Source organism: Lolium rigidum, chromosome 1 (assembly GCF_022539505.1).
Source record: "Lolium rigidum isolate FL_2022 chromosome 1, APGP_CSIRO_Lrig_0.1, whole genome shotgun sequence".
In the NCBI taxonomy this organism is placed as follows: Eukaryota; Viridiplantae; Streptophyta; class Magnoliopsida; order Poales; family Poaceae; genus Lolium; species Lolium rigidum.
In genome coordinates, this window is record NC_061508.1 from 33,561,791 (window position 1) to 33,575,308 (window position 13,518).

The 13,518-nt window shown below is 47.4% G+C and overlaps 1 protein-coding gene and 1 non-coding gene across 2 annotated transcripts; both read left to right on the forward strand.

The window, feature by feature from the left end:
• The first annotated feature begins 3,453 nt into the window (after positions 1-3,453).
• On the forward strand, positions 3,454-3,526 carry TRNAK-UUU. Its single transcript has one exon. It is a non-coding gene; the product is annotated as a tRNA-Lys (tRNA).
• A 5,637-nt stretch (positions 3,527-9,163) lies between these two features.
• LOC124670815 (glutamate receptor 2.8-like) lies at positions 9,164-10,872 on the forward strand. Its single transcript, XM_047207288.1, has 5 exons — positions 9,164-9,257; positions 9,343-9,658; positions 9,763-10,175; positions 10,272-10,463; positions 10,551-10,872. The coding sequence occupies exons 2-5, from the start codon at positions 9,409-9,411 to the stop codon at positions 10,761-10,763; spliced, it is 1,068 nt and encodes a 355-aa protein (XP_047063244.1). The 5' UTR covers positions 9,164-9,257; positions 9,343-9,408; the 3' UTR covers positions 10,764-10,872.
• The last annotated feature ends 2,646 nt before the right edge of the window (positions 10,873-13,518 follow it).

Consider the following 13,518-nt stretch of genomic DNA (forward strand, 5'->3'; position numbering starts at 1 on the left):
CAACTGACAAGTAAATTTAAGTGTATCGCGATGCTCATCATCTTCTATTGTTGGCATATATGGATGGTATATCATCTGATTCGGTTCGATTTTATTATTTCAATGCAGGCAGTTTACTGATAAGAATTGTTCTCTTATGCAGGTTATTTATAGATGTACCACTATTATTCGTTTATGGTCTACGTTGCAGAGAGTGAAGAATCGCTAGCTCTTTACAGAGGTCTGTACACGGTTGGAGGATACAACGAGGGATACTTTTTCTCTACATGCATGGAAGCATAATCTAAGGATTGGACCGCCACCTATACCCTTAGGCATTTTTATATTTGCTCATGATTGATATGTAATTCATTTTTTTATTTTCATGTTGAGATTTTTGAGACTATGAAACGGCTGTGTGCGTATTAGCTATGTAAAGGTTAGGTGTAATTGCTTTTAAAAGTAATAAAGCGCCCATTATCGAAAAAAATACAGGCAGTAATATTTAAGTACAGTTTTGTTAGTGCATATACAGAATTGTCTCCAACCAGCTGGCTAGATTTGTGCGTGTAGCAGCAAAAAAGATAGTGCATTATATTGGCTCACGCGCATAGGAGCAATGGAGGTACAGTAGATTGCGATTCCGGAATGGCGGAGTGTCGCTGATCACACCCATGAGCAGAATCCTGAAAGCATCGTCTCTCGCGATAACGGAGGCGACCGACGTGAACGGAGGAGACAACAGTGACTACCGGAATAATGGCGGTCACGCAACCAAGTGGAGGAGAGGAGCTCCTCTAATCTTGTCGCCCTTCCTCAATGCCAACGCCGTCACCGAGCCGGACCAAAGACCTAGCCACTCAACCAACAAGCTCACATGAAACCATCGTATCAAGGTCAGCAACATCATGCTTATCTTTTTCTGCATGCCAAGGCAGCAGGACCAACTTTGGCTCATATCAAGATAACTTAATTGAACAGATTATTCATTATTGATTACTTATACTAATTTTTGTAGCACGAAATTTCTAATATATTCATCTCATTGCATGTGAGCTCACAATGCATCGCTTATCTGTTCTTGTAGAAATGATGCTCATAGGAATGTAGCATATCCAATTTCTGTAGCAGTGCAAAGGCTGCAGTTAACTGGATTTGTAATCCTATTTGTGCAATGTCTATGAGCTCAATGAATTAGGGTGCACCCTACCCTTGTTCAAAAAAATTGTAGCTGGATTGTTATTTTTCTGATTGCATGGTTCTCTTTTTCAGGAGCTCTCCCAACTGTCTCATTGCATGTTCTTTGTTACATGTAGTTGGAGTGTCTTATTGCATGTTTTAGGAGCCTTCTTTTATGTTTTTTTTTTTGCTCATTTGAACTGCACAAATTCTAATAGTGATGAATTCTTACTGCTATACATGGCCAGATGCAAAGAACTAGAGTTCTACATGAAGCTCCTGAAGTAAACGCAAGGGTGCCATGCCAATCAATTGGCGTGTATTCTGCAGCGGAAAGACTTCATATTTATTCGCTGAACTTCGTTAGTTGTCATGTCACTATTTTCCCTAGAAAAAATCGATTCTAGCTTGAAATAATCGTGATTCTGCAGATACTTATGTTCCATCTATGTCCTGTATTTTTTTTGCGCAAAGTTGATGTTTATTCTGTTTGTATATTACTGCTGTTGCTCGCTGCGTGTGTTCCTTGCTGATTGCCGTTTGTAGCTTGCCGCATGTTCTGCATGTCTTGCTTGTTGTTGATTGCCGCATGTGCTGATAGGGATTAACCGAGTGCTACCAAATGGCAGGGATTAGTAGTGAATGTGGGGAGAGTGGTTAGTGGAGATTCAGGTGATAATTGGGGTTCACCCAATCACTCTGGGGTTAGGGCATCTCCAACGCGGAGACCCAAACCCAAAAACGGATACCACTTTTGTCCGTTTGGGTAAAAACATGTCCCAACGCGCGGACGCAAATGCAAAACGGACGGCAATAAAGTCCGGGGCGACCCAAATCTCACGCAAATCTGGGCGGACTTTGCGTCTGTCCCGGCTCGCTCGGGACAGCTCCGGACGTCCGTTTTTATTCGCCCGACCCCACATCTTCTCTCTCCCATGTCTTCTTTTTCCCATGGTATGGCCGGAATAGCTGCCGGAGTTTGGCTGGCCCGGCCAACGCCGCCGCCGCCCACACATGGAGCACCACGGCGCCGAGTCCTCCTTTTTTTCATCCCTACCGGAAGTTGCCGCTGCCAAAATGAGCTCCGGCGACAAAGCTCGTCGACGGCGACGCGCGGAGCGATGGCCAAGGGTGCGTGAACGGGCGGCGCCTTGCGGCCGAGCCACGAGCGGCCGGCCGCGCGCCGCCGCGAGCCTCGGGCCGCCGCCGCCGGCCGCGCCTCGGTCCGACTCCGCCGGCCGCACCTCGGGCCGCCGCCGTCCCGTGCCTCGCCGCGCCATCTCGCGCCGCCCCGAGGGGCGGAGGTCGACGTGGGCGGGCGGATCCCCGACGCGAGCCGCGCGCCGCCCGGCCCTCGCGAGCCGCGCGTCGCCTCGACGCCGCCCCGTGCGGCGCCGTCCCGGCCCCGGCCGCCGCCCACTCCCACCGCGGAGCCCGCGCCGCCGCAGCCTGGCCGCGCGTCGGGCCGCCGCCGCGCCTAGGGCCGCCGCCCACTCCCTCGTGGCCGCCTCGGGCCCGCGCCGCCGCGACACGGCCGCGCGTCGGGCCGCCGCCGCGCCTCGGGCCGCCGCCGCAGAGCGAGCCTCGCCCGCGCCGCCGCGAGCAGGCCGCGCCTCGGGCCGCCGCCGGCGCGAGAGCAGGCCGTGCCGGACACGCGCGGGGACGGGCGGGGGCGCCGCCGGCCGCGTCGGCCACGCACGGGCACTGGCGAGGCGCGCCGAGCGGGCACGGGCGAGGGAGTCGTCGGCCGCGTGCGGGAAGGACCTGGGCCGGATCTCGCCGGGGCGTGGCGCGGCGGAGCTCGCCGGGCCGTGGCGGGGTGGGAGCGGAGGTCGCCGGGGCGGGGACGGAGGTCGCCGGGCCGAGGTCGGACGGGGAGCTGCTCGCCGGGCATGTTTTTGACTAGTACTAGTAGGAGGAAGAGGACTAATTTGGGTCTGCTCAGCGTTGGGGAACAAAACAAAGCTACGGACATATTGTCTATCCGCGTCTCCGGACCTCGACCCAAACGACCACAATCGGACGTCCGAATACGTCTGTTTGGGTCATGCGGTTGGAGATGCCCTTAGATCCGCTAGTGAACCAAACCCGCGCCGTGCTGCTACGAGTCTCAGCCTGTGATTACTTCACAAGTAGACAAACTACCGTCAAGAAATAGCTAGACAGAATGGAGTAGATTTGCATTTTGCGAAACACTACTTACTACCGCCGCTGAGTGGATTTAGACCTGGGAAGAAAGAAAATTTGGGAGGTGTGTATGATATATATAGAATATAGTGCATTCATATCCACCGAGCCGTCCTAGCTCAGTTGGTAGAGCGCACGGCTTTTAACCGTGTGGTCGTGGGTTCGAATCCCACGGACGGCGTGCATCTTGTTTTTTCTCAATCTCTTCGAACGCGAGACCACGGAAAAATAGGCCGCCTCTTCTTCTCCGAAGTGTTTTTTTTTTTGTTGTCATCAACAGTTTCTACTCCCTCCGATCCATGCACTAAACTCGTATTTGTCTTGTTGCCACCTAAACAAAAAATTCTTTTTTGGATAAAAGGAATATATAATATCAATTATACTCACAATGCAACGCCTAATTGCAGTACGGATGCACACTACGAAAAACAGAAAAAGAAGCCCCGCACAACATTCCAGCTCTAGCAGCAACAATACAACCACCACCAATACAACATCTGAACTCCAGGCTTTTCAAAGGCGACGTCTTCAATAAGGAAATAGTGCACTAACATCGTCGTCGCTCGATCAAAAGATCTCACGTTTTCACTCTGAAGATAGTCTCTGCTCTCAAAACAATGCCTTCAACAAGCTCATTGGCATGCACAACCAATTAAAACGATTTTCACTCTGAAAGGGTAAGATTCTGAACTTCACTTGTGTTGCCACCCCTGCTTGCATGCTGCTGCGAAACACATAACACCAACCCAGTCCCTCAAACCACAAAGATTTGAACCTCCATTGCTAGTCCTCGAAACCTGCCTTCATGATACTACTAGGAAAACCCTTACTGCCGGCGCACCATTTTGGGCTACTGCCGGCGCACCAGAGCCCGCCAGTGCGAACATGCCGGTGGTAACTGGCTACTGCCGGCTGATACGTCCATTTTGCATCACTATTTTATATCATAATTTACTGTTATTCATTGATATATTTCATATTTAGGGGTGATACTTATGTTATAGAGCTTCGTGCCGCTCCCTCCAGAACCAAACACCTAGAATAAAAGCATCGGTGCTATACCAACCGATCCAGCAAACTCCAGGCACAATATGCACTGTTACACTTGCTAGCGGAGCTTTCCGGAACTCGCCATTTAAGGCAGAAGAAGAAGAACCGACCTTAGGAAAGTCACCATCTTCGCGGAAGAGGAACAAAGGGCAACCACCTTTATTAGGCAGAACAATAGGCCCCACACCATCGCCGGCCGGTCGGCCTCATCGGAATTAGGAGGCTGCCACCGACCACAAACACATCGACGAGACGTCCGCCACCACCCCCAACCGAAGAAGGCCACCATCATGAACCGTCGGGGAGGATTGGCGCCGAAAGCACGCAGACCACCGCCGAGCGTAGCTGCGCCGCTAGGGGTGTTGGAGCAGCCCCGCACGGAACTCGCCGTGAAGGGAGCCACCAGCCACCGCCCGAGCCCACCTCCTTGCCGCCATGGCAGGTTACCGCGCCCAAGCACGGCACGCCGCCGAAACCACCTTCCCGGGGCCGTCGCCCCGGCGTCCGCGCCAGAGCAGGCTGCGCCGCCCTCAACCAGACTCGCGGCTCGCGCCGTCGCCGAGCAGAAGACACCGTCACCGTCCCAAGCGCCTGCCCTCACGCCGCGATGTGAGACGAGTTCCCCGTCACCGCCCACTACCGAGCGGCCCTGTTGGAGCACCCAGGCAACGGCGGAGAGGAGGGGAGGCGGGAAGGAGGCGGCTGGCCCGGTGGCTAGGGTTTGCATCGCCCGAGTCACCCGTGCCGAGACGACATGGGGGCGTTTTTTTTACTCCCTCCGATCCTTGTACTAAATTCGTATTTGTCTTGTTGCCAGCTAAACTCTACGTTGGCGAATTTGCTAGGTTGCAAGAGTGCATGAATTTGCACCTTTGCCGTGTTCCTACCCAAAATACACACGGCAAAGTTATCTTTGCCGTGTTCCTACCTAATTTGCACACGACAAATGTTTCACGCCAAAATTCTGCAGCCCTCTATCGCGCGGGAATAGTTGGCTGAAATAATCTGCTCGCGGGAGAAGAGTGCTTTGTCGTGTGTTCGCTAGGGACACCCGGCAAAGCCTGGCCGTTATGATGGCGCCGTCTAGGTAGGCCACCCGAGCCATGTGTTCAGGTGTTTGCCGTGCTCCGGACCTTTCCCATGTGCCTCCTCTAGAGTTCGCCTTGTTCCTGGTTTTGCCGTGTTCTTTTTTGGGCCTTTGCCGTGTTCCTTTTTACCGATTTACCGTGTCGTCTTTTTTGCCGTTTTTTTTACTGCACACGGTGGAGCGTATCTTTGCTGTGTTTCGGGTCGTAGGGAGCAAGCCAATAGTTTTGCAACACGTCAAAAGCCGTTTCCCCGTAGTGTGAACAGTCCACGTCTAATCAACCAAACTAAAGTAATATTTCGAGTAAAAAATGAAACCTTTGCCGGACAAGGCATTTTGGCACCAGGGACAGGGAGTATATGCTTCCAGTTTCTTAAATGATTTTTAAATGCGGTTTAAAATGTCAGAAAAGTTCGAACAAAATATGGCATGCACATTTTGACATCATATGTGCTCATAAAGTCGTTTCATGGAAAACCGGCATTTCGTGTGTTGTGTGCAAAGAAGACAAAAAAATTATGCTTTAAAAAGCTTTTCACGAGATATTTCTTTATTTTTTCACACATGACACAAAATATTTTAGTTTTCCACGGGTGGCGTGCACATAATAATGTCGACATATATGCCCCAAAGTTTTATTCAGATCTTTTATTTAAAAATGTTATTTTCATATGCTTACATGTTCAAAAGTGGATTTCCAATCTTCGCCAAAATATTAAAATGAAACTAGCAGGCCCAGCTTGGTTTTATGTATACCTTCCAAGAGTTAATTAGTTCCATGCATTCTGATACGCAGTGCTATTGGAAATGTTGCAGAAATATTTCGAGGCTTTTGTCGTCTTCTCCAGGCTTCTCTAGAAGTCATAGAAGTCAAGTTTTCACTGGCTCACTCATTTTCAGCGACGAAGATGGACGAAGACCGGATTACATTCAAGCCAGTCGGCCTGAGCATTGAACAAGTAGACACGTAACAGTACACCCTTGAATCGTGGAAAAAGTACAGGGAGTCGTGGCACTAGACCAAATCTCCCGCGCAGTTTCTCACCTATATACCACGCATCTGCGCGTGAAGATCGATCAGAGCTCACACGATCGAGAGAACGCGGCCATGGATAGCATCGAGAATTATCTTGTGGAAGGGGAAAACTCTGCATGCGAAATATCGCCCTTTGACTCCCTCGATTGTGAAAATGTCATTTTGTCAGGTTTTAATTTCCAGGCAACTTACGAATACAACTTTGGACCAGGTACACCGTGTAACCTAGTATATATAGGTAATCAAAAAATCAAGCTCACATGTGTGAGAGCTTGAGCTCGGGCAGATAAACAAAAATGGAGTGCACGTTGACCATGGTTTTGCTGCAGGTGCTCGTGTTGCTCACGCTCTCGAGCGCGGCGGCGGCGGCGCCTGTGACGGTGAGTGCCGGCATCGGGGTCCGGCATCCGGAAGGCGACGCGACCACGGCGGGCGGCGTGAGCATTTCCTTGGCGCCGGCGTACCGGCAGCTGGTTGAAAAAACTGGTAGTGGCTCGCCCGAAGACGGTACTGCAACAGCTGGTAAGCATGACTAACCTTCAAATTTTTGCTACACTATCTACTATCTAGATATATCTTTTATCAAGAACAAGGCAACCAAAAGTTGCTTGTCATTTAAGTACTGTAAGATAAGAATGAAAAGGAAGTTTTTTCAGTTACAAGATTATTGCACTATCTAGATATCGCTCTGACCATGACTAGCTAGGACTCCTTTGTCTTATCAATAATATGTACTCCGTATGTCCTGAGTTAACTGTAGTAGATTTACGTAGAGATGCATATATCTATACATGTTTTAGTATATGAACATGCGTTTTTTACGACATCTATTTGGAGAGATTAAAAGAGTTTTACTTTTCTTAATCGATCAATGATTTCTCTACCGCTGAATTGGGCGAGTGCATTCTTTCCTACCATATCACTCCAGCTTAATTTTTTTGTTTGCACATGTTTCAAACTATATGAAATACATACCCTTAGTAGTAGTACTGCTTGCGGCTTGAAAACTGGTTTTGCTAATTTTATGTTGACCAAAAATTAGAGCTCGGTTGACTTCAATACACTTGGGTTTACATAAATATTTTCGATAATATGATAATTACACATAAGCTTGCAGTTGCACATGAAGTTACTATTGCAACCAAAATTTTCAGTTACACACTTAAAATCTAATGACATATAGTATATCCGGTTCATATTTGTTGTCCCTGAGTTGAATGTACTTCCTTGTCCCATAAAACTTGTTTAAATTTAGATATATCTATCTGGACGGAGATTTGGTGCACATAAGCACCATTGATCTCTTTTCAGAAAAGTAATTAAAAATTATATTTTTAAGTTTTAGAAAAATCTGAAAATAAATCATGATGTAGTCAGTATTGTATCCCACAAACGTGTAAATTTTCAACTGGATATAATGTGTATTTTGAGCTGCACAAAAATAACAAATATATGGATCTGAGTATAGTGCTTCAAATCTCCAAAAAAATTAGAATTTGTCATTTTTGTGTAGCTCAGAGAATAAAATATTTGTAATTAAGATTTTATACGTTAGCAGATTTCATCATTGGCTACTTTTAGAATTTTGCTACATAATTTTTTGAAACATATAAATATAATTTTCGAAATTTTTAATACAATGAGAGCGCTGTGCCCATGATCTACATATCTAAATTTTGATAAACTTTAGAATTAGTATACTGTTTCCTTGGCCTGAATTTCGCTATACACCTTGCCACCTCACGAAAAGGAAGAGAAGAACGTCTACTACCCTTCCGCTTTCCTTCAGGCCCCGCCCAAGCAATTGCCCAACGGCCAAAATGCCCTAGATCCAGAACGGCGGCGAAGTCGCTGGCCGGAACGCCCGCGGCTCCTCCCGTCCCGTCCCTTGCCCCCACCTCTCCCATCACACCGCGCCGCGGCCTGGTGCGAGTGGCGTTGTCGGCTATGGGGTCAGAAGCGGAAGCTGAGCGAGTCGCGCGTGGTGCAGGCCCCTCGCTGCCCCCAACCTAGGTGAGGTGAGGAATTCCGAAACAATCCCGACCCCGAATAGTCTCGAGGAGATTCGCTGTGCCATCTTGGCTTAATTCACCCAGCGATTTTTCAATCTCTAATCATGTGGCCATCGCCGAGTTGTCAAGAACATCCAATGTATCTTTGTGGCAAACAACTCATAATTTCCATCTGTTCTGTGTATATAAAACATTCACTTTATAGTGTACTAGATTAAAAAAATGAGTATAGAGGGAAATGTTTTCATTTGCTGTGTGTAGTTCTCCTAGGGAATATAACTGTAAGAGTACCACATAAAAACATGTGGTCTTCCCTCTGTTGTGCGATGCCGAATTGTGGTCACCTTAAGACATTCTCATGTGTTTGTCATTGTGGAGGAAATTTTATTGCTGTGCTACTATTTTTTCATAACGTACAAAAACATTCTCATCAGTCATACATGATACTAAAAACTTTCTTAATGTAGAACTCAAGAGGAAGAATGCCAGAATATTAGCGAGAAAAAATTCAGGAGCTTTGACTAGACACTACGTGAAGCCACTGAAGATCGCTGTGCCAGGGCGTAATAGTTTTAAAGATTTTGTGAATGCAACTACTCATAAGTTCACCGGCTACTGCATTGATGTCTTTAAGGCTGCTGTGAAGAAACTACCACATGATCTGGATTATGAATTCAACGTCTTTGACGGTTCCTATGACGAAATAGTGCACAATGTGTCTTCAGGGGTGGGTGAACCTTGCTTTCCTTGTACTTGCATGTAATTTATCAGAATCACTTAGTGACATCATACTTGTTGGTTGTTATGACCAGATCTTCGATGCCGCAGTGGGTGACATAACTATAACTTATGAGCGAGCTGTATATGTCGACTTCACGATGCCATACTCCGAGTCTGGTGTGTCACTGCTTGTGCTCAGCGAGAATGACTGCAAATCAACAATTGAATGGGTATTCTTAAAGCCGCTAACGATGGAACTTTGGCTAGCAACTGTGGGTGGCTTCTTCTTCACTGCACTAGTTGTGTGGATGATTGAGCGGCCCAAAAACCTGGAGTACCAAGGATCGAGTTCGAGACAGTGCAGTGTTGCTCTGTACTTTTCTTTCTCGACCTTGACATTTTCTCATGGTTAGTACTAAGGGGCAAAAATTTGCTGACAATATTTGGTGCATTATAAGTTGTTACTGTAATTCTGACATTCTCTAATTTCTTGATTGATACACTTTGTGCAGGCCAAATTATTAAAAGCCCTCTGTCGAAAATTGTTGTGGTTATATGGTGCTTTGTTGTGCTAGTTATAGTGCAGAGCTACACAGCTAGCTTATCCTCCATTCTGACTGCAAAGAGGCTCCGGCCCTCAGTGACTGATCTTGACCAGCTACTGTCAACTGGTGACTATATTGGATACCATTCTGGATCATTTGTATATTCTATCCTTACAAAAAAAGGGTTTGATGGAAAAAGGTTAAGGCCCTATACAAAGAAAGAGGAATATGCAAATGCTTTGAGGAATGGGTCGAAGAATGGAGGTGTCTCGGTTATAGTTGATGAGATCCCCTACATAACATCTTTTCTCTCTGACCCTCAGTACTATAATGAATTCCAGATGGTTAACCGCATATACAAGACACCTGGATTTAGTTTTGTAAGCTTCTCACTCTAGTGATTTGCATCCTTACAAGAGGTAGTTGCATTCTGGATAAAACAATGTGGTCTAACTAGCATTGTGTATCTCTTCCAGGTGTTTCCCCGACATTCTCCATTGGTGCATAATCTTTCGGTAGCCATCTTGGACCTGACAAGTGGAGATGAGGGCTCACGAATTCAAGCGGAATGGTTTCGCAAAACGACGTCCTTGCCAGATTATGGCATCCCCAAGACAGATTCGGCACCTCTCACTTTGAGAAGTTTCTCTGGTCTCTTCATCATCACTGTATGTATCTCAGCACTCATGCTGTTGATAAGCATTGCCAGGTCAGTTCATGCCAAATACACAAAAGTGAGAGATTCTGATATGCAGAGTGCTGATGGGGACGGTGGAAGTGAAGGCCACGGAGGATCAGATCCGTTGCAGAACGACTTGGGCAATGGGTCTATGACTGATCAGCCCCACCATGAAGCCAGAAATGTAGATCCCCAGGGTATCCATGGGAGTGGAGAAAGTGTTGCTGACGAAGAATCGAACGGCTCTGTGCCCGCGCACACCATCCAGATCGAGACAAGCACTGGTTGAGATGCCAACTCTATTCTGCATCGCACGCAATGAAGAAACATAACACTTTTGTCTTCTGCAGATAGTCACCAATCTAATAAGAAAATGAGTGTAAAAAGCTAATGAATTATGGCTTGTGATGTTGCAGTGATGCCGCAAAGCATAATTTAGCTAGGAATAGCAGTTTTAGACTTTTAGTTAGTGGTGCCCATATTTAGCGCCTGAATATCTTCTTGTTTGGTCTATTTGAAAAGTCTACTTAGCGAGTGACAAATTAGAACCGTACTAGCAGCCTGACATTCTAGTAATAACAGATTTATCCCTGTGGTGTGGGGCACAGTAACCACCCATTGTAACCCAAAGTCCATGTTACTCTGGATTATTTCTTTGGTTTTATTGTACATGCTGAAAGAAAGTTGATCTTCAAAAAGCTTGATGAGTATGTCCACGGTTTCAATTTTGCACAAAGCTTGATGAGTATTTCCACATGCCTTGAATTGGTTGCCTACTAGTTGGAGTATCATTCTTGTCCAAAGTTTGGATTTGCAGAAACTGACATCGTCCTCATAATACGGCCACAACATTGCTACTAGTTTTACTCCTTGTGGAACAGGAACATCAATGGGCCAAGGACCTCGACGTGGCGTTAGCTTTGGCAGAGATTCTGGTATATACTGCTTCTTAACTTTTACTTCTTTAATGCTCTTCTGCCAGATGTTAGTCATTATAAATATCTCGGTTGCTTTCCAAACCAAGTCTTCACTGGAGGTGTGGATGGAATTCCATAGTTAAGGTATCTTTTATGCCCTTGATGTTACAGTATCAAAGGTATATTATTGTTTCCCAAGATTAAAGAAAAATCAGAACCTGCAGAATAGAGATAACATGAATTTGAGCAGATCTTCACGATGCACATCGAAGGACGAGCTAGAAGTCTGGTGACCTTAGTGAGCTGGCTGGGCTCATGGATTGGCTCGTATGCCTTCAACTTCCTCCTGTTATGGAGCTCCTACGGTAAACATGTTTACAACACTGAAATGGACCTTGTGATCAAAGACATAGACATGACGATCTCTCCGATTGCATATTGTGCGCCCAGCGGTTCTGGTTTTGAAGCTTAGAGCATCTCCACCCGTCCTCCCCATACGGCGTCCGGCGCAGCCGCTATAGGGACCATATGGGGGGGGGGGGGGGGTTGCCGGCGCAAAATTAGAATTGGGGACATGCCGGCGCCCAACCGTGCACCCCAAACGGTGCCCCCAATACAGTTTCATATGTATATTAAATTTAAACAACAAATAGTATTACAACTTAAACAAATGTTGGACATAATTCAACAAGTTTAACATAGCAGACAAATAATTAAGGTTTATCAAACCACACAAATTTAAAAGTTTAAATCACAATGGCAAACAAATAAACAAACTAGTCGCCGCCTTTGAGAGTCCACAAATGCTCAACCAGATCATCTTGCAGTTGGTGATGAGTGTTGGAGTCTCGAACTTCTTGACGTCTGGCGAGAAAAGCAGCAAATGCGGGAGGCACATTGTGATCAACATCTGCAAGAGGACCCATCCCTTCATATGGTTCAGTGTCAAACATTGGAAATTACCTCTCGCTCTCGATGATCATGTTGTGCAGTATGACACAACATGTCATGACCTCCCACATCTGCTCCTTGGACCATGTAAGAGCAGGGTATCGGACAATCGCAAAGCGAGCTTCAGCACACCAAATGCCCTCTCCACATCCTTTCTGGCAGCCTCTAGGTACAGTGTTCGAGATTGTCTTCACAAATGTTGACCATCTTGGATAGATGCCATCTGCAAAATAGTAGCCCTTGTCATACTGGTGGCCATTGATCTCAAACTGCACCGGAGGGGCATTGCCTTCGACAAGCTTATGGAACACATCGGAGCACTGCATCACATTGATATCATTGTGTGATCTTGCCATGCCGAAGAACGCATGCCAAATCCACAGGTCAGCCGCTGCCTCAAGGACCACACTGCATGCACCCTACCGGCGCAGGATGGGAGCGCGGTGGGGACGGAGGTAGTGGCGGTGGCGGGAGCGGGTGAATGACGATGGTAGGAAGGCCGGCGAGGTGGCGAGGGTTTGCTCGAGGTGCTCTGCATGGACGTTGCATCTATGATGGGTGTTGCCTCCTTGACATCCAGCATGCATCATCGGCCATCTCTGTCTCTAGGGTGGAAAACTCAAGACCAATTGTCATTGATTGGGATCAGGTAGAGATAGCACCACCCGCATCTGCATCGGTAATGCTTAACTTGGCATCCCCAACACCACTCAATGGGCACTCCAGCAACGCCAAGGAAACCACACTTGCGGTCCCTGATGATGCCGGGTCCAAGCACCACTCTGCAATGCTAGTACTAGCAGCCATCCAGCTGCTCGACAGAACGCTGGTCATGTTGGATGATAAGGAGCAAGTGCAAGAGCAGGAAAAAGATGAGCTATCGAGTGCATCAGAGGTAACTGACAGAACATCCATCAAGTGGGTATCTCGAGTGCGTGTTGCGTGGCGTCCTATGCGCTGGCCCTGAGGAGCAAGTTCGGAAACTCTGCGACCACTCCATCACAACATCCAGTGCCACCACACCCACCTAATCTGCCAGTCTGTCAGCTGGACCCTTGTTCAACCCCTCTGAAACCTGCTCCACCATGGCCTCCAGATTCACTCTCAGGTATTGGGTTTGTGTTACACACACGATGCTTTATTCTTATGTGGCACAAGTGGCACAACTTAGTTCTG